At 43.6% G+C, this 20,558-nt stretch overlaps 3 protein-coding genes and 1 long non-coding RNA gene across 5 annotated transcripts; 2 read left to right on the top strand and 2 right to left on the bottom strand.

The window, feature by feature from the left end:
* Positions 1 to 782: 782 nt before the first annotated feature.
* On the bottom strand, positions 783 to 3,913 carry LOC136484728 (uncharacterized). The gene is made up of 3 exons (XM_066481669.1): positions 1,941 to 3,913; positions 1,682 to 1,849; positions 783 to 1,639 (listed from the first exon to the last, which is right to left on the bottom strand). Exons 1-3 carry the CDS (start codon positions 3,546 to 3,548, stop codon positions 920 to 922), a joined length of 2,496 nt encoding a protein of 831 aa, XP_066337766.1. The 5' UTR covers positions 3,549 to 3,913; the 3' UTR covers positions 783 to 919.
* A 3,185-nt stretch (positions 3,914 to 7,098) lies between these two features.
* Positions 7,099 to 8,217, top strand: LOC136488704 (kinesin-like protein KIN-7I). The gene is made up of 3 exons (XM_066485542.1): positions 7,099 to 7,319; positions 7,388 to 7,525; positions 8,077 to 8,217. The coding sequence occupies exons 1-3, from the start codon at positions 7,248 to 7,250 to the stop codon at positions 8,215 to 8,217; spliced, it is 351 nt and encodes a 116-aa protein (XP_066341639.1). The 5' UTR covers positions 7,099 to 7,247.
* A 550-nt stretch (positions 8,218 to 8,767) lies between these two features.
* On the bottom strand, positions 8,768 to 11,611 carry LOC136484727 (uncharacterized). 2 transcript variants are annotated; one of them, XR_010766182.1, is made up of 4 exons: positions 10,754 to 11,611; positions 10,075 to 10,117; positions 9,659 to 9,725; positions 8,768 to 9,109 (listed from the first exon to the last, which is right to left on the bottom strand). It is a non-coding gene; the product is annotated as an uncharacterized lncRNA (long non-coding RNA). The 2 variants fall into 2 exon arrangements; XR_010766183.1 differs by lacking the exon at positions 9,659 to 9,725 and having other exon boundaries at positions 10,754 to 11,609.
* A 5,184-nt stretch (positions 11,612 to 16,795) lies between these two features.
* Positions 16,796 to 20,234, top strand: LOC136484726 (probable protein phosphatase 2C 74). The gene is made up of 3 exons (XM_066481668.1): positions 16,796 to 17,430; positions 18,193 to 18,402; positions 19,468 to 20,234. Exons 1-3 carry the CDS (start codon positions 16,870 to 16,872, stop codon positions 19,960 to 19,962), a joined length of 1,266 nt encoding a protein of 421 aa, XP_066337765.1. The 5' UTR covers positions 16,796 to 16,869; the 3' UTR covers positions 19,963 to 20,234.
* The last annotated feature ends 324 nt before the right edge of the window (positions 20,235 to 20,558 follow it).

The raw sequence follows: 20,558 nt of genomic DNA, 5'->3' as shown, positions 1-20,558 counted from the left end.
AATATTTGATGGAGACCGTAGCCAAAGAATTAAAGAAACGGACGAACATGTCCCTGTCTTCACGCACGCACGTGACGTAATTCGATCCGCAGCGACAGTCGACAGTCCACAGGTGGCCGAGGGAATGTGCGTGCTCTTCTCGAACTCCATTAAGAGCGTGTTTAGTTGCCTAAATTTGGGAATTTGTGCTACTGTAGTACTTTTATTTTTATTTGGTAAATAGTGTTCAATCATGGACTAATTAGACTCAAAATGTTCGTCTCGCAATTTCCAACCAAACTGTGCAATTAGTTTTTTTTCGTCTACATTTAATGCTCAATACATGTATCGCAAGATTCGATGTGATGGGTACTGTAGCACTTTTTTGGATTTTAGATGGGGAACTAAACACGCACTAAAAAAACAAAGAATGAAACCTTTGAAATGGCTGTCACATCACACGCGGACGGCGTCGTACGAACCAGGCAAATTAAAACCAGATAGGACTGCGTCAGCCGGCGAGCCGGCCAGCTTTCCGCTTCCGGCCGGCCGGATCAAAATACAGGAGCTGCGGCTGCTACTCCTTCTCCCTTCTCCCTCGCCGGCCTGGTAGCTTAGGACAAGTCTTGCGTTGTTTCAGTCGTCGATCGGATCAGCAGATGAAATGCATGGCTGCGTAAATACGTACGCAGACAGGCACAGGACTTGACGAATTCACAAGACATGCATCAAGACGTACGTACATGCTAAAATTTTCAGCTGGTTTTGATTCTTCAGTATACAGGGCCGTCCCGGGAAAATTAGAGGCCCTGTACGATACTAAGAAATGAGGCCTATTAGCCTAGAAAAAAAAACTAAATATACGATATTATAAAGCATGCAGTATGTTGCAATAAAATATATATCAAGATTCAAGAATGATACCTATATTACATAATCTTTACTTGAATAACATCATTCTTTTAGTGTTCTTTGAAATGAAGTCTTCAATAATATGCTCATAATCAATCTTCTCCAACAGTTCACCTTCAAGTGCTATTATAGCCAAATCATTAAGTCTTTCTTGTGTCATTGTAGAACGCAAATAAGTCTTCAATAGCTTTAACTTAGAAAAGCTTCGCTCTGCTGATGCAACAGTCACAGGAATAGTCAACAAAACTCTATATGCAATAGTTGCATTAGGAAAACAACCATGCTCCTTTAAAAACCGCAAAATTTCAATAGGCCCCATTCTTTCTTCTGGAATGAAGTCTTGTAGAAACTTCAGCTCCATATATAGTTCTTTGGCATCAATATCAGATTTTTCATCCTTTTTAAGGACAACCTCAAGATTATCACAAGAAGACTTCAAGCTTTGGTTATCCAACGACCGCAATGTTTCCGAAGTAAATAAGAAACCAAAATTTTTTTGGTATTCTTTGTACTGCTCAAATCTTGTTTCCAGAGAGACAATAGCTTGATCAATAAGAGTGTTAAAATACTCTATTCTAAATAACTCCTCTGGAGACATTGTGGCAATATTTGTGTCTTCTGGGTTCTCATCGTGATGCCTCTTTCTTGTAATTTTTCTTTTTTTAGTGAATGTAGTACCAATATCCATCTCAAGTGCAATTTCTTTGGCCGACTCCAAAGCTTGTAAGAAACCAGTTTCCCTATAGCCCTCGAAGAAAGAAATAAGCCCTTTCACTTTCTTGATAGCAACATCAATAAGCATATCCTTTTCTTGCATTTGTTTGCTTACCAAATTAGCAGCATACAGTACCTCATACCAAATAGCAACTGCCACTATAAAGTCATATTGTCCAAGTTCATTATTTGCCAAACCTTTAGCCTCACTACTCTTTGCTGGATCGTTATCAATATCAGATACCTAAATTAAAAGAAGGAAAACATTTTTAATATATGAGATAACCAACAAAAGTACATTATTAAATCAGTACCAATATGAAAATGTTGGATACCTGAAGTAGAGCCTCCCGAATGTCTGCACACTGAAACCTGATAGCTTTAACACTATCAATGCGACTCTCCCATCGTGTAGCTGAAACTGACTTGAGAGTCAGTCCAGTTATGTTTTCTTTTAGTATCTGCCATTTTTTTGTAGAGTTAGCAAATGCTGTGTAGATACGTTGGATGATTCCAAAAAAATCTTTAGCTCTGCCACAAGTCTTAGTAGCCATATCACAAAGTGTTAAATTAAGGCTATGACAACCACAAGCTGAATAAAAAGCTCTAGGATTTACATCCAAAAGCTTCCTTTGTACACCTTGATGTTTTCCTTTCATATTTGAACCATTATCATAGCCTTGTCCTCTCACATTATCTATGTCAAGATCAAGAATCTTTAGCTCATTCTCTAGCACATCAAAAAGTGCTTGTCCAGTCGTGTCATTTACATCTAAGAATCCTAGAAAGGATTCTTCAACATGACCTGATGTTGAGTCCACATATCTTATAATTAAAGACATTTGTTCTTGGTGACTTACATCAGGGGTACAATCAAGTATGACAGAGAAATACTTTGCACTCTTTATCTTCTTAATAATTTCAGACTTAATAGCAGAAGCAAGTAAGTGTATCAACTCATTTTGAATCCTAGGACCAAGATAATGAACGTGAGTTTCATCATTTGTAATCCGGCGGACATGCTCTTGAATAACTGGATCAAATTCAGCCAACATCTCTACTAAGCCCAAAAAATTCCCATTGCTATCATCATATAGTTTGCTGTTACTTCCACGAAATGCAAGATTATGCTTGGCAAGAAATTTTACTATGCCAACAATTCTAAATAAAACCTTCCTCCAATGGTCCTTTTCTTTCTCAAGTTGTCGTTGAGCAGCTTTGTCAATAGTTTGATCAGTTTGCAATCTGTTACGCAACTCATACCAAGCTGTCATGCTCAAAACATGATCTGCACTTGTCTCGTGCTCTTTGAGTCTCTGCCCAAGATGTATCCAGTCATTATAACCCTCATTTGCCAACTGACCTTTTCGATGACCTTTTGTAAATAATTTACAGCTGAAGCAAAAAACTCTATCAAGTTCCTTAGAATAAACAAGCCAATCCCTGTCACAGCTTTCTCCATTTGACAGAATTCTATCATAGAATAGTGAAGAAAATCTTCTAGATAACATGTCCTTAGGACCCTTCTGAATTGATAGGTCTCTTTTAGGGCCCTTTTGTGCTAAAATGTCAACTTGTCTACTATCAAGTGAATCCCAGTATCTTGGATCAAATATATCAGGCTGAAAAGAATCACTAGCATTTGAAGAAGGATTCAAGTCTTCACTGTCTATCTGAGTATTTGTGTTGTCAGCTTCCTCAACTTCAACATTATTTTCTGGAGGATCTATAGGATCATTATCAATATTATTGTCAATCGCCTGCCCCTCCTCAAGCAGGGCCCCTGCCTCAAGTGTTGGATTATCAGACGACACTTGTGACTGTTTTGTAACAAATCTATCCATAGCTCCTTGCTGAGATTGGACTAATTCCTCTATTCTTTGTTTCTTCTTACGCTTTTGAAAACCTGATTCAAATTTTCTAGAACGATTTGTAGAAGACATGGCTTCAATCTTTGAATGCTATTCCAGTAGGTGTCTAGATCAAAAGATAAAAAAAAACAAAATTTAGAGATCGATCAACTACTTATTATTGTTCGCGGCTACCAGTGAATGAATTGAAAAATAAATATGAATGATTTATATTACCTTCAGGGCCTTAGCGCCTCGCTCTCGCTGTTGCGGTTGCAGCTAGATCGTCACGGCTCACGCCCTGTCACTCGCGAAACGCTGCCGGCGGCCGGTACGGCGTCAGGCGATGGCGGCGACACGAGACGAGACGTCGAGAGGTAGTACGTGAGACCTAAGATTTGCGATCTGATTCAGTTGGGGAATTGGGATCGGCAACATTGCCAACTGAACAGCGGCCGGGCAACAAGCCATTGTTTATTGGACTTTGGTCAATTGTTGTACACGTCGCTTTGCTAATGGGCCAAAGGCCAAAGCTACTGCTGTACGTTCTTATTTACCAAGCAATACATATATACGTATATATACTCTATATATATTTGGAGGCCCCTGAAAAGTGGAGGCCCTGTACCGTCGCACACGTTGCACGTGCCAAGGGACGGCCCTGCAGTATAGCTATACTTGCTCCTGCAGCATGCTGCTGGCTGCTGCCATGTGACCGAAGCATTTTTTGTGCGTTTCTCTAGAAGGAAACACTACGTCAAATATCATTTCCAGAAGCGGCTACAGTGTATTTATAGGGGCGGTTCAGCTAGCTGTTTCTACGTAAGGGTCTCTACAAATCATGCATTTGTAGGGGCGGTTCCCAGACCACCCCTACAAATCGATTTGTAGGGGCGGTTGGTACTGTAGCCGCCCCCCTACAAATCGATTTATAGGAGCGGTCTGGGAACACCAGCCACCCCTACAAATCGATTTGTAGGGGCGGCTACAGTACCAACCGCTCCTACAAATCATTTTTCCACAAAAAAAAAAAATTAAATTTACAATTCAAATTCATGGTACTTATACTTGCAAAGTGACTCAAGTATATGCTTCAGCCGACAGTCCAATCACTACTGGAAACTCGAATTGTTCTGTGGGTGATAAATTTTTCTGTGCGTTTGTTTCGGTACGCACAGAAAAATTACAATTTTTCTGTGGGTTTCAAAATATCCCCACAGAAAAATACGAAAACCCACAGAATAATTGTATGATTTTTCTGTGCGTGACAATACACACACGGAAAAAATCAGCACTCACAGAAAAATAAAAATTATTCTGTCGGTTCTTTAAAAACGCACAGAAAAAAGATATGTACACACAGAAAAAATGTTATTATTCTGTCGGTATTTTAAAACACACAGAAAAAATGTACACACGCACGGAAAAAAACCAAGATTTCCTAACCCTAACCCGCCGCGGACTCGCTCGGCTCCTCACGCACGCACGCTCCCCTCCCTCCCCTTCTTCTTCCCCGCCGTAGCCCCCCACACTCCCCTCCGCTCCTCCCGAACCCGCTCATCCTCCGCCCCCTCCCTCTCCCCCCTCTCCCCTCCCTCCCCTTCTTCCTCGGCGCGGCCGGTGCCGCCCCCTCCCTCTCCCCCCTCCCCTACCTTCTTCCCGAGATCCGGCGCGGCCGGCGTTCCCCGGCGCGGCCCCTCCCCTCCCGCTCCCCACCGGCGAGATCCGGCGGCCGGTGCCGCCCCCTCCCTCTCCCCCCCTCCCCTACCTTTTTCCTCGGCGCGGCCCCTCCCCTCCCGCTCCCCACCGGCGAGATCCGGCGCGGTCGGTGCTGCCCCCTCCCTCTCCCCCCCTCCCCTACCTTCTTCCCCGGCGCGGCCCCTCCCCTCCCGCTCCCCACCGGCGAGATCCGGCGGCCGGTGCCGCCCCCTCCCTCTCCCCCCCTCCCCTACCTTCTTCCTCGGCGCGGCCCCTCCCCTCCCGCTCCCCACCGGCGAGATCCGGCGAAGTCGGTGCCGCCCCCTCCCCTACCTTCTTCCCCAGCGCGGCCCCTCCCCTCCCGCTCCCCACCGGCGAGATCCGGCGCGGCCGGTGCCGCCCCCTCCCTCTCCCCCCCTCCCCTACCTTCTTCCTCGGCACGGCCCCTCCCCTCCCGCTCTCCATCGGTGAGATCCAGCGCGGCCGGTGCCGCCCCCTCCCTCTCCCCCCCTCCCCCTACCTTCTTCCCCGACGCAGCCCCTCCCCACCGGCCAGATCCGGCGGCCGGTGCCGCCCCCTCCCTCCCTCCCTCCCCCAACGGTGAGATCCAGGGAGGGGGCCCGGCGGCGGCGCACCCCAGGCGGCGGTGGGGACGGCTGCGCGGGTCAGGGGCGAGCTGCAGCCCCATGGCCGAGAGCGGCGGCGGTGCCGGTGGTGCGGTCGTGGTGTCGGCGTGCCTTTTTTTTATTAGAGCTTCTGTTAGCTGTATAATTAGCGAGTAATTTAATTCGTGCTTTGATGCTTTGCTTCCGTGCTGCTTGAGAATTTTCTAATTGTTCCTAGTGTTTTAGTAGTATGATATCTGGTTGTTTTTGTTCAATCAAGTTGAGAAAAAAAAACATGTTCAAATTGTTATCCGGTACTTGGACTTTCAGTATAACATATCCTTGATGGTAAATTAACTTAACAAAATTTGCAAATGTTTGCTCACTACAAGTTAATCTGTCATCATCTGTGTGGATTGATATGCTTTGCTCTTTTTATAGACAAAATCAAACTTCATCTGCAGTGGTTGGGGTTCACAGTTTGTGGATGCATATATAGCATGTCTTTCTTTTTCCAATTGTTGCTTTGCCTATCAGAACTATTATGTCAGCATATGCCTCTATGGTAATGCTTGCCTTGCTCCATTGCGTTAGTAGTAGTTGTCCTATAGATGTAGCTGCAGGATCTTGTTATTCTTATGATAAAAAAATCTAGCACCTTTGGATGGTCAGATTGGTGACGCCCGTGGAAGTTACTAGTATATATCAACCTGATCAATCATTTTGATATGTGATATTTGCGGAGCTGAGATGATATGAAACCCCAGTCTCGTGCCGCGCCGCTCTCCCCTTCCCTAACTATGCCTTGTGACTTTTTTTGTTTTGTACTACTCTTGAGTGGCTGTGATGAATCAAGTTTCCATTAGAGAACTTCTGCACTTTAGCACCTTATGAGCTGGTACTTGGGATATTTTGTTCTGTTTGCTGCTTAACTAGGATGGCTTATACCAGTACAAGCAACCAGTTCTGTGGCCAGTTCAATTCCCATTAGAGAGAGAGAGAATTAAATTAAGTTCCAGGTGCTTTTGACATACTGCTCTCTAATGGGTAAATCTGAGCCATTTCTTGAGTTCTTTTGCTCTTGTTATTTTGCTCCAGGTGAAATATATGTAGTTCTTGTGCTTTTGACATACTGCTCTCTAATGGTCTGGTAAGTCAAATTGATCATAACAATTGCTGGGCTCGTTGGGTACTTGGTTTAGTGCGGGTGTATCTTTCTGCCAAAGTTATTACAGTTTATGTCTACTTGGTTGAAATTCAATTACATCTTACTTGGTTGACGACATTAATGCACTTAATCACAAGGCACTGTACTTACTTGGAAATTTCTTGTCAGGATCTAGAAATAGATGGTGATGTGGAGTTTCTTATTTTGGCTAGTGATGGGCTCTGGGATGTGGTGCCAAATGAGGTTAGTATGCCATATACCAAATTTGGTACACGTATCTGCGTTATTTCTTTTGAGTAATATCCCTGTTATGCTTTTGATATGGATGCGGAAATTTCTTCTTTACAAGAAGCCCTAGTCACTTCAATTGCTGAAAAGGACGATTTGGGAATGGTAAAACTCTATACTTTTATCCATTTATATGTTATGTGAAATAATTTCATTTTCTAAAATGAATGCAGCAACTTACTGATGCCCTTTTGGACATGGAATCTGAAAGATCAATTTGGACAGCAAAGGAGAAAGAATACCTAGAAGCTAATCATATATTGAACATCTGCCTTGATGAGAACCACAAACTTTCAGAAGATTTGATAAAGGTACCTTTGATAGGGTTGCATGTTTTAGTTCCCCTAATGTACGCATTGGGAGTATGTTCGCTGATAAATATTAATGCTTTAGTTTGAACACATCCAATTTATCTTTAGCTTGGATTGGGAGTATGTTCGTTTGCAAAATTATTGTAAAAAAATGAAGCCTGAAGTTATCAGCGATCAATGACATTCATATTGGATTTTGCTAGCTAGAAAGTTTTTTTGAAACTGATTAGTAAGCTTACGTGGAAAAGATTTACTGATATAGGGACAAATTGATAGTAGTGCCTCCACTGGTTATTGCTTATTCAACCATTAAATGCTCACAAAAATGCATGCATACCTGGCATAAGCTCCTGGCATGTGTTTGTATTTTAGAAAAGAAAAAATCATGGATGTGTGGATCACAGTACTTTCTCTAGTCGTGTAGACATGCATTGATGTTTTCCTTGACACAATTTTTTCTTGTGCACATATAACAAAACTAAGAGTCAGCAGAAGCTTCACTCACTGTTTCTTTCCTTGTTTGTGCTGATTGGTGCATATGGTTGTTCCAGCATGCTGTTGCATTTGTGAAGGACGAGGATAGCCCTGAGGCTGCAGCCCGGAAGCTTACGGAGATCACCTTCAGGCGTGGGAGCAACGACAACATTACATGCATTGTTGTAGAACTGCTGATTTGTGTATTATTTGAATGATGAAACCTTGTTGGTCATGCACAAAAATTACTGTATGGAAAATATATATTTTAATATGATGTTGCTACTGTTTTAAAATAATTTTTTTGTGTGTTTAACTCCTTTTTCCTGTGAGGCTGGCTATATAGAAATATTTTTTTTAATCTGGGCGAAATCAATTTTTCTGTGAGTTCACTTAGACCGACAGAAAAAAACATGTGTTTTTCTGTGTGTTTATTTCTTTTTTCTGTGTGGATTAACACACAGAAAAATTAGTTTTAATCTGGGCGAACGTAATTTTTCTGTGCGTGTAACACCCACAGAAAAATTGTTTCTGACGGTGAACCCACAGAAAAATTTGATTTTTCTGTCATTATATTTCTGTGGGCATTTTTCTGAGGGTACACCATCAGAAAAATATTTTTCTGATGGTATTCATATTTTTCTGTGTGTTTTCGCACACACAGAAAAATGCGAGATTCCAGTAGTGAATACACAATGACAGAAAAAACCAAATACCTAAGTAGATCTTCATGGTACCCAAGTTAATATAATACTCTCATGGATATAATTTAAATACAATCAGAAAGTTCATTTAACTTTAATTATCAGAACACCCATTCAATATTACATGCACAAGCAATTTGTGGAGTAAAATAGAATTGAAAGAAAATTAATAGTAAAACACATCATCAATCAGTATGCATGTAAACGGCTTGGTGGGGAGATAGGAGCACCTCAGCTCGGTGGGGAGACATGATACACTAAAGAAGCCTTGCTCCTTGCTAACTGTTAGCTCTGCACAAGAACTTGTTGAAGCCTCGCCTTCCTGCTTGATTTAATAGTTAGCTTTGCACAAGAATTCCTTGCTTTAACCGTTATCTGTGCTTGCTCTTTGCTTTCATGGTTAACTCTGCACAAGGATTTGTTGCTTTAATTGTTAGCTCTTCATCAAGAATTTGTAAATCATTGAACAAAGAATGTAGTCCTGAATAACCTAATCATATACATACCATATATTAATCAAAGAATGTTTGTTCAGGAATTAGGAGTAGGCTTATTCTGAATTAGCATGATACTACTTATATAAAATAAATATACAATCCCCGAATAGCAAGCCCCAACCTACTAACTGCTTAGCAACGCATAAGCACGAATTTTACTATTTTAGAACTGAAATACACATGGCATAGATATGCCGTCCACTTGATCTTGTGAGATCAAAATATTATGACGGTATTGAGATCATCACTGATGCAGGCTCTATTTTTATCAAGTGACTTATTCTCAAATTCTCATATCCAAACAATAATTTGGAGCAAGGGCCAGGGAAGACAAACACCCCACTGCATTTTGACGCTTTATGCAACAAGAAAAGGTAGTATCATCATCATCATCGCTGGAATATGAACTTGTGCAATATTTGAGAAAATAATAGCAACTATGCATAAGAGAATAATACTTGGGCGCTGCACAAGTTGTGCTATGGGGAACTTGTCGTCGCTGGCCCGCTCTTCCGATTCGGGTCTCTAGGTCGTGAGAGCACGTTGAGCACATTCAAAATCACAGTAAGGCATATCATTTAGTTGAAGTTCAAGAAAGTTATTGCACTTGGTTAACAGCAACAATCAACAGATCAGAAAAGAAATTATAGCTTCAACTAGCATATCATTTATAGCCCTACTGACGGACATTTTCTGCACAGTACCATTCATACAAGATTCACATGGTTGCTAAAATCCAAACTAGAAATGTTGTACACACACACAACAATAAAGCACATTGAGAAAAACAGGTAGGAAGAACATACTTTCCAGAAGTGTTCCCGCATCCAAGTTACTGAACACAAATATTTAGTTGGAGTCAATGTTATCTTACCTGCTGCTTGTACAGAGACAGAGGAACATAGGCCGCCTCCTTCCTGAAATGGTGAGAGACATGATTACAGTCACAAAAATAAGACTTTACTTATCAATGCAGTAACTAAATGCAAGGTTGAGAAAATATTATTTTATTCTAGATAATCCCCATTCCAATGGCTATTCTAAAAATAAAGCAATTTAGATGCAATGGTAAACCTGCAAGACGTGCTTGCATGTCAACCGAACAGCAATACCTACAGTTTTCCAAAGCATGACCCTGTATAGGATTTGAAAATTGAGTCCCAGATTCAATAGTGTGGGAGCTCATGTGGCAATCTACTTATAAGGTCGTAAGCAAACATTACTAAATCCATGCATAATAACAAAGACCAAACTCAGAACCTCACGTTAATGGGCCACGAGCATGCGAACTTGAATTCCATATGCGCCAGCAAGGCAGCAACATACAGTAGATGATTTGAAACAATAACACACAGATAGCAGGGCAAAATAAGTGGGAAAACCACACAGATAGCAGGGCTAAATCAGTGGCAAAACCTGGGCACGAACTAATTTTAACCACATACTGCACATTGTTCGAGTCTGCACATTGCTTTTTTACTAAAGTGATGATGCAATCAGTAATCAAACAATAAAGCACATAGTTGCTAATTGGGAGTTGTGAAAAAACATACTCAACTTCCCCATAATATTCCCAATCTGGTTAGCTTGCAACTGCGTAGCTTGTGTCATGCTAATCACTCGAACTATATGCTCTCCTTACTGAACTGAACTGCAAGAAGAAAAAGAAACAGATCAGAATTTGGTAGGGAAAAAGAGCCATTATCTATACTACTTGTGATTAATGGACAGAGAGAATATTCATAGGAAGAATTCTGCTTATTTGCAACCTACTGCATTTATCATTATGAATACTACTTGTGATTACCAGCAAGAATTCTTGGACAACTTTATTAGTACTATACTTGCATGGACTCATTGCCCCAACTTAATGAAATTTAATGAGATTATACAGATAGCTGCAATTCTATCAGCTTTGCTTGTCACAAGCTTGGGATCTTCCTCTTTTTCCTCCTTATCTCAGGCACTGCCTTAGAAACAAGCCTACCATCTAAAAGCTGCTCCTAAACAATTTGCCGAGGCTATCAGTCATCTAGTACAATAACAGCAATACTACTGCTTATCTAGCTAACCAAACGTATCCACATATGTAGAGCTACTATCAGACCACTATATGCACTTTATAATAAATGGTCGGAATCATATGGAAATATTGTTCTTAATGAACAAATAGTAGTAACAGAAATGTCAGTAACCTATGTGCACTATCTGCTACCTATGTGCACTAACTGAATGTCGAAGAAATATCTGAATCTTCAGATATCATAGAAAATAGAGCCATGAAATGCAGATCAACAGGGAACTCGTCAGATCTAACTCCGAGGAACGGAACGGATAGCGCAGGCTTTTTTACAAATGCATAATCGCCTTGCGTTCGTCGTACTAGGAGAACGGGGTGGAACAACCAAAATCAGGTCGGAACTAGGAACTAGAGCAATCCCCTTACCTTTGGAGCCGGCTCATCGGCTTGTGCGAGAACACAGAGTAGGTAGAAGCCCCTTACCTCTGGAGCTGACTGAAGGAAGATGATGTGAGGAGAAGGGGGCTAGGGAAGAGGAGGTAGAAGCCCCAACGGCCCAACCAGCCAGCTCCTGCACCCCGGACGCCCTCCGCGCAGCTCAGGCCACCAATCCCACAGATCTAGCCGCTAGGACCTCAGATTCGGTCGCCACCGCATGGATCGAGCTGCCACCACGCTTGCAGAACCGCAGTCCGATCGTCACCGCGCGGAAACAGCCGCCCGGAGGGGAGGCGAGCCCGGACCAGCCACCACCGGATCCGGCCGACGAGCATGCGGATCCGACCACCCTGGCGCTGAAACGGCAAGCGGACACAACGAAGCAGGTCGACAGATCGAACTGCAGTCACCGAGAGGAGGAGGGAGAAAGAGGATGCGAGAGAGCAGCCGTCGCCGCGCCCCTGCGGCGCAAGGGGGGAGGGAGCGCGAGGGGGGAGAGGCGTGGAGGAAGAGGAGGGCGGCTGCGGCGTCCGCTGGCCCGCTCACGCCAGCCGCCGTCACCCTGACCGCTGCTCGCGTCAGGAGGGGGAGAGAGCGTAGAGGAGAGAGAGAGAGGGAAGGGGAAGAGAAGCTGGAGAATATTTTTTTTGACTGTGCTCTACAATATATAGTCAGAGGCATTTGTAGGTGCGGCTGGTGATTGAGCCGCCCCTACAAATAGAAACACCGGGGGCGGCTGGTGAGTGAGTCGCCCCTATAAATCAGACCCATTTGTAGGGGTGGCTCGTATCACCAGCCGCCCCTGCTGTTCCATTTGTATGGGCGGCTAGTCTCTGGGCTCCCGAGCACGCCACTGTAGGGGCGGCTCCAACACCAGCCGCCCCTAAAAAAATTTGTCCCGTTGGTACAAACCGTTTTTCACGTAGTGAAAATTTCACCCTTGGGCAGTCATCAGTAGGAGTAGTTCTATGAAATGGTGTGGCGCACAGTGCCAAATTCTTAGTTTCGTATTATTTTGGACAATATTAGCAAGCTATTTTCCTAGTTTGACAACAAGTTCCCGCTCAAAACTCCGTCGGATGTTCCTTTTGCAATTTCGAAATAATTCCATGCATGCATGATACCCCCCCCCCCCCCCCCCCCCCCCAAAAAAAAAAACCATGCGTTCACGAATAATGGGAATACGAATAGCCCATGATAGCATAACAACTACTTCGATCAGTTTTGATTTTTTATCTAATATTGTCTTTTGTCAGAAATAAGTCCTGGTAGCCACGTACTATATTTGAGTTGGTATGCTGGCTTTACAGAGTCTCCTGCATGCAGGACCAGCCAAAACCGACAAGACTTTTCCTAACCAACCATTCTTCCCTGACCACTTTTGGCCATTTTTCTTGTGTTTTATTTTGTTTTTCTAGCAGCTGCCGTTTTGTCAAGTCCTCCTATCCACTTCCAGTCTCCAACTAATTAATTAGAGGATCATGCAATGCCATTGTACTTTTAATATACATATATGACTTGTGGATGAGCAACTGGCTGAGTAAGAGAAGTAGCTGGATCCTTGTCTGCTAAAGACAGCAGTTTTCTTATTCCTAACTTTCATATTTAAAAGAAATATAGAGGTGCTGCATTTTTTTATTTGTATATTGTCAATGTCCAATCTATATATATCTTATAAAAGCAAATTAAACCCACTAGACTGCCTATCTCTCTATGTAAGCTATCCACGTCAGCAGTCCACTAGGACATTCAATATCTATTAATGCAAGATATCCTCGCCAGCAAGCCAAGTACATCATCCACTAACGTGCATTTATTTGTCAATTTTAGCATACCACACCATTTATTAATATTTGTTTATAATAGTTTATCCCTTCGTCATGCAACTAAATATAAGTCATCTAATTTCATTTCAAATCATTCATGATCCTGTAGCAATGCACAGGATATTCTTTTAGTTTCCATATAAATAATGTACACTTGAAAACGAGAGGACCGTCAAGGCACCGCCAATAAGATAGTCATCTACTCCGTAGGTACATAGAGAGATCCATGCTATTCTTTGCCCTACATGTGGAGAGTTAAAGAAGAAAGAAAAGATTGCCAACTACTAGCTAACTAGTAGTTTATTATAGAATCTAAGATGCAAGTGGAATTTAATGTAGAAGTTAGTTGAGCATGCTATAATACGCTACAATTAATACATTGAAGGCAGTGGCGGATCTAGAAAATACATTTAGGGGGGGCTGGGAACTTATCTTCAACTCGAAACTCATCTTCAACCTCCGTCGGGAGCACTCCAGCACCTTCTTCCCTGTTGTTAATGGCTGAAAAATTCATGGGGGGGGGGGGGGGGCTCCAATGGGGCTGCCAGGGGAGGGGGGCTTGAGCCCTGGCAGCCCCCCTGGCAGATCCGCCACTGATTGAAGGGGTTTGTAACATTCCAAATATCATTAGAGAGAATTATTTGCTTGGCGTACAAAAGCTCCACTTTCTTTCGTGGTCGTTTTAGTTTTAAAGATACTTATTTAGCTTGAAATACAAACTTTGATTCCTTATTTGGCCCTTCCATTAGATTTGGCCAGTAACTGTGTTAGGGGGGGGGGGGGGGGGGGGGGGGTTAATTGACGCTTCAACCCATGGGCTAGAGAGTGCAGAGTTCAGTTTTGATATATTTCATTTTGACAATTGTTTAGACTATTTTCGCATGCTTTTAGGTCATCATAATTGCACAAAACAAGGTGCACCTAAATATGGAAGTATATTTTTCTATATTTGCACAAGTCAATCAATTAAACAATAAGATGCATACAACACAATTACCTTCACAAATGCACACAAATCCATGCATAGGGTTAAAACTGTCAATTGATGCCCCCCTTAACACCGTCGATGGTCAAATCTAACAGAAGGGCCAAATAAGGAACCAAAGTTGTATTTTGAGCCAAATAGGTAACTTCAAAACTAAAAGGGCCAAGGAAGGAAGCAAAACTTTTTTAGGGCCAAGAAAATAATTCTCTCATATTAATAAACATGTCATGGAGCATACATGTGCATCATCTCAGCATCCATGTAAATTTTTTAGAATGGTTTGAATACTTTTGAAGATAATCTTAAAAACCTTGTTTTTGGTATGCGCTTATGATGGGAGTTTGAATTTCATCATAGCCCATATGCTATTGAATCATATGACAAAAATACTAATTTATCAATAATGAATTTAGATAAAGGGGGATTCAGCATTTGCTTTAATAATGAGACCCTGGCAAGAATCTAGTAGCTGTTATATTTGAGTTGGTATGGCTTCTGAACAGATAAGTCCTCCTTTTTTTTTGAAATTCAGATAAGTCCTCCCTACAGACCCAACCAACTAGACTTTTCTGAACTAAATTGAATTATTCTTTCCTTATACCACTTCCTTCGACTAAGTAGATCATAATATATGACTTGTCAAGAAAAAGATTTGATATGTGGAAATTAGAAGATAAAACATATAAACTATCCCATATATATATATAATGATCATTACCTGCTTTTATATAAAAACCATAGTATATTTTTAACAAATAAAAAGTAATATTTCCATTCCTAAGTTTCAGTTTTCACGTGCCATTATTCTAATATTTCTAAAAATTAAACAAATACATATCATTCCAAAATACTAATTAGCCTGCTAGTGCAATTTTGAAAATTGATAGCGGCAACAGACATTCAATATGCACCGTTTGGATTAGGTAAATGACGTTAACCCATATGCATTCCAATTACCAAGTCATTTAGTTTTCATATATCAGAAAGTTTCAATCCGGCGTTTTTTTTTGCAATTTCGATCTAAATTATCATGTATACAAATTACAGTCTATTATTTGAGTTAGTGGAGATTAAATATTACATTCTTCTAGAAGACAATGAAGGTGACAGGTCACGTCATGTTTTACCAATAGCCCAACATGTACTCCTAGTAGAGAAATAAACCATAATTAATAGTCTCCGACCCCAGTGTTTGAGTTGGTATGGCTTTACACAGTGCCGTGCATGCAGCAGGACCATAGCCAACCAACAAGACTTTTTCCTAAGCCATATAAAACCATTCTTGACTTAGCATTTTTGGCCTCTGTGTTTAGTATTTTTCTATAACACCTGCCATTTTGTCACCCGCTATCTACTTCCTGTCCCCAGCTATACACTAAAGGGTCAGCATTTAGAAGCTAGTAAGAGCATCTCCAAGAGTTTTTAAAACCCACTCCCAATATCTTGACTTGTTGGCAAGATTGAAAAAACCTTTTCTCAACAACTCTTTATGTCAACTCTCAATCTTTCTGCATTTGGGAAAATCGTTCGAATCACGCAGAAAGATATGCGCACCTTTCCAATTGGCCCATCGAGAGGTGAGAAGGACATATGGGGAAGAATAAGAAAAAGGGACAAAGTTCCCAATGCAAATATATAAGAGAAAAATAAAATATACTCCCTCTGCTTTCGAATTATAAGTCGCTTTGACTTTTTTGGTACATCAATTTTGCTATGTATCTATATATATAATATATGTCTAGATACATATCAAAATCTATATATATAAAAAAAAAATCAAAGCGACTTATAATTTGGAATGGAGGGAGTAGATGTGATTAGGGTAACTTGAAAATAGTGTGGGATTTTTGATGCAAAATAGCTTTCTAGCTTTTAGGAGCAAGTTATTGAAAACGATTGGTAAAAGCCAAAACATATGCTCCAACTGTAGTTTTTTAGCGACTTCTAAAACTCATTGATTTATCAATTGTTTTTAACTATTGGAAAGGGCATGAGCTACTACACATCCCCTGAATTGATCCACCTTGCCAGATGGTGCAAAAGCAAATTTCTTATTGGTCAGATCAGACGATAAAGGATCGAGCACGATACCGGGTGCACGGCCGTCCGGATTAAGTAAACGAAAATCCCCGGTGACAATATTAAAAACACATATGTACAGCCCAGCGCGCCCAGATGATCTGGTCACTGCATTGACTGGTCAGCATCAGTGACCCAGCCCTTGCTTGTCACCCACTTCTCCTGCTCCATTTCCTGATTCCTTCGTATAAAAACTCACCTCTCCTGCCCGTGGCCTCCCATCGATCGTCTTCGTCTCCCTCCCTCGCTTGCTGAAGAACCAGCAAACCAGTTTAGCAGCCGAGCATATACCGTCCATCTCCCCGGCCGGCGACCCGCGACATGCTGCTGCACACCGTCCGGTTCCTCTGCTCCGTCGTCGCCGCCTTCGCGCGCCTGGTCCGCGAGCTCCGCAAGGCGGCCGCCATGGCAACCGCTGCATGCTCTCCGTCTCCTGTCGCTGTACTCATTGCACCCGCCGTGTCGCCCATCGGCCTGATAGCATCCACGCCGCTCCCGAAGCGAAAGAAAACGCTTGCCCAGGTTGCCGTCCCGGAGAACCTGCTCGTCGCGCCGCCACCACCGGTAGTTGTGCTTCCTGCAAAGGTGTCCGACGGGGTCAGTGGGGTCGGGAGAGTAGAGCAACAACAAGCTCATCAGAGCATGACGAAGACGAAGGCCGCGTGGGCGGCCAGGAGGAGGCCGTCGAGGCTCGTCATACCGGTGGCGGACGACGCTGGCGAGGTCGCCGCCGGCTGGGGCGTGGCTGCCGCGCCGGCGAAGGAGGCCGACGTGGAGGTGGAGGGGGACGGGTTTTGGCTGGCCAGTAGAGCAGGACCGAGGCATGCGATGGAGGATGCGTATGCTGTGGTCACTGACAAAAATGATGCAGATTCTCAGCTGGTAATTACTAAATCTTTGCCATTACGTGAAAAATATTAATTTGATTCATTATCTTCAGGCAAAGTTTCACCACTTACACTGATTTTTCCTCATATTATATGGTACCTCAATTTGCGAACATTTATTGGTTTAGATAAGAATAGTTCAGGGTTCCATTTACAAGTTTTTACAAGATACAATAATATCTATATATACTACTAGAACAAAAAAAGTGTTCAATATACATAAATATGGGAAATTAAAAACAAACTTGTTTTCCACTCTATGCCCATTTAGCACTCTCTATATGTCATACTGTTTTTGTGAGGGATTCTCTTTTATGTCATTTTTTGCGAAATATATGTACAATTAATTAATCATTTACGTAATTGATTGGAAATATGCATGCACACTCCTATATATGTGGTACTGTTGGAGGTACATATATATAGATTTTTTGGTAAAAAGTAAATTTATGTTTAATTAAATCATTGTTGTGAGTGTGAGGTAAATCATTGAGGTGCATCCCAAATAGTAGGAAGTCAAACGGCAGACACTTCATGATCAAATATCACATATTATAACACAAATAAAAAAAATGCTAGATATCTCACTCTCATTGCATTGCCTCTGATCGAAGCATGCATAGCTCCACTAGAACATATATGAAATCCGATCTGTTTTGACCCAGTAAAAGACCGACGTTACAGTTACACTGAACACTGAAGAAATGGTAATATTACAAAGCTTTATAATTAAATCTTTGTCTACTTCTTCCCGCAGGCGTTCTACGGTGTGTTCGACGGCCACGGCGGCCGCGCGGCCGTGGACTTCGTCTCCGAGCGGCTCAGCAAGAACGTGGTGTCCGCGGTGCTCGCCGCCGCGGGGACGACGGAGACGCGCGGCGAAACATCGTCGGAAGAGGACGCCGTCTCGGCGGCGATCAGAACGGCCTACCTGGCCACCGACAGCGAGCTCCTCACGCAGCACCAGGTGTGACAGTGACGCCTACGCACGTTAGAGGTTCCTTCGTTTGTTTACCGGGTCTACGCACTTTCCGACGTTGAACGCGTCAAAAGCTTCTTTTCGGCCCGTTTGGTATGGCTCTGGCTCGTAAAAAAACAGCTCTGGCTCTGGCTCGTATGGAAAAGCAGTTTTTTTCTAACTCTGGCTTATTTTGTACGAAAACGTTTAGCAAAACGGCTTCTCCTAGTGTAAAGAAGACGTGAAATGTCCAAAATACCCTTATTTTTTTTTCTTTTTTCTTTTTTCTCTTCTTTTTTCTTTCTTTTTTTTTCTTTTTCTTTCCTTCTCCCTTCTTTTCTTCTCCTTATCCGAACGGCCTCACTCTTTACCAGCACCCACTCCCTCCATCCCTCTCTCTCTCTCGGGCGTAGCAGGAGGCCGGCGGGGCGAAGCTCGAGGCCGGCCCACCGGAGCAGGGAGGGGCCGACAGTGGGGCGGAGCTGGAGCTCAAGGCCGGCGGGGCGGAGCTGGAGACCGGCGGGGTGGAGCAGGGAGAGGCCGGCGGTGGGGCGGAGCGGAGCAGGGAGAAGCCGGCGGTGGGGCGAAGCTCGAGGCCGATGGAGTGGAGCATGGAGAAGCCGACGGGGTGGCGTAGGGAGGCGGCCGTCGGCGCGCGGCGTCGGGGAGGAGAGCAAGCCGGGGACAGGGATGGAAAGTGACGAGCTCGAGCCGGAATAAGCCAGTATTTTTGGCTTCTCGCGTGGGGAGGAACTGAGTCATCGGTTTTGCGGAGCTTTTGCCGGCTTCTTGCCGCAAGCCGTTTTGCCTGTCGCCGTTTGGCAGGGCTTCGCCCGAAGCCGCTCGAGGAGCCGCGGCAAAAGCCCAGCCAAAGGGGGGCTTCTTGTTGCGATAGACACATATTTTTTTTGGATGCTCATGTGATTGCAACTAGGGGTTCGAGGACGTACGTACACTGCTTGCCGACTTACCGTGTCCCTAGTGTCCCGTAAAAAACAAAACAAAAAAAAAGCTTTAGAATTTCAATGTGAAAAAACAAAAGTAATGACCTCTGATCTGTTTGATCTAACGCAGGATGCAAGCGGTGGTGCGTGCGCCGCGACGGCGGTGGTGAAGGGCGGCGACCTCTACGTGGCGCACCTAGGCGACTGCCGCGCCGTGCTGAGCCGCGGCGGCGCCGCGGCCGCGCTGACGGCCGACCACACCTGCGCGGGGGAGGACGAGAGGGCGCGCATCGAGCGGGAGGGTGGCTACGTGTGCCGCAGCGGCAGCGGCGTCTGGCGGGTGCAGGGTAGCCTCGCCGTGTCGCGCGCGTTCGGCGACGGCGCTCTGAAGCAGTGGGTCGTCGCGGAGCCGGCGGTCACCCGCGTGCCCCTTGATGCTGGGTGCGAGTTCTTGGTCATCGCGTCCGACGGGCTCTGGGACAAGGTCAGCAACCAGGAGGCCGTCCATGTCATCTCCGGGAACCAGGCGACGGCCTGCAGGGAGCTGGTGGACATGGCACTGCGCAGGGGAAGCCGGGACGACATCACCGTCATGGTAGTCGACCTCCATAGGTTTGTAAGATAGGATTATTGACGGATCAGAGCTCTTGGATTGGAGACACGTACTAACTGATGAAGCAACACGTTTCACCTGGGTCTTGATTGAGGGAGAGGTGGTACGTGAAAGTGAACCGGAAGATGATAAACTGACTGACCACACTACAACACGGCTTGTTCATTGATTGTAGATATTCAGCATCACGTTTTTTTTATTTGCATCCCTGCTGCTGCCCGGGGAGCAAATTAGTTGCTGTAATTAAACATCACTTTTCTGACCCTCACTGTAAAGTACGTGGTTAAAGCTAGCTAAATTTTGGCAGATAAATTTAACTATGGTGTTTATTCGAATGATATTTGTGAACTGAGGGGGACTTGGATCTATTGAACTCATTTCCTTTTATAAGCTGTTATATAATTGTCTAGGTTGGAAATAGATGTGTCTGGAAATCCGAATTATCCAAATCTGTGTGGCAGAACTACCCAAATTATATAGCCCACGTGCGCATGTCATTGACGTAAGCCACACAATCCCGATAGTCTGTGGGTGTCCTCGAGAAACCCGAATCATCCACTTTTTCTTTCCGAGCAGGATACATTACAGAAGTCATTGCAGTATTACAA

The sequence above is a fragment of the Miscanthus floridulus genome, chromosome 10 (assembly GCF_019320115.1).
Source record: "Miscanthus floridulus cultivar M001 chromosome 10, ASM1932011v1, whole genome shotgun sequence".
Classification (NCBI taxonomy): domain Eukaryota; kingdom Viridiplantae; phylum Streptophyta; class Magnoliopsida; order Poales; family Poaceae; genus Miscanthus; species Miscanthus floridulus.
The sequence above is the reverse complement of the archived record's forward strand: the minus strand, read 5'-3'. Positions and strand labels throughout refer to the sequence as shown.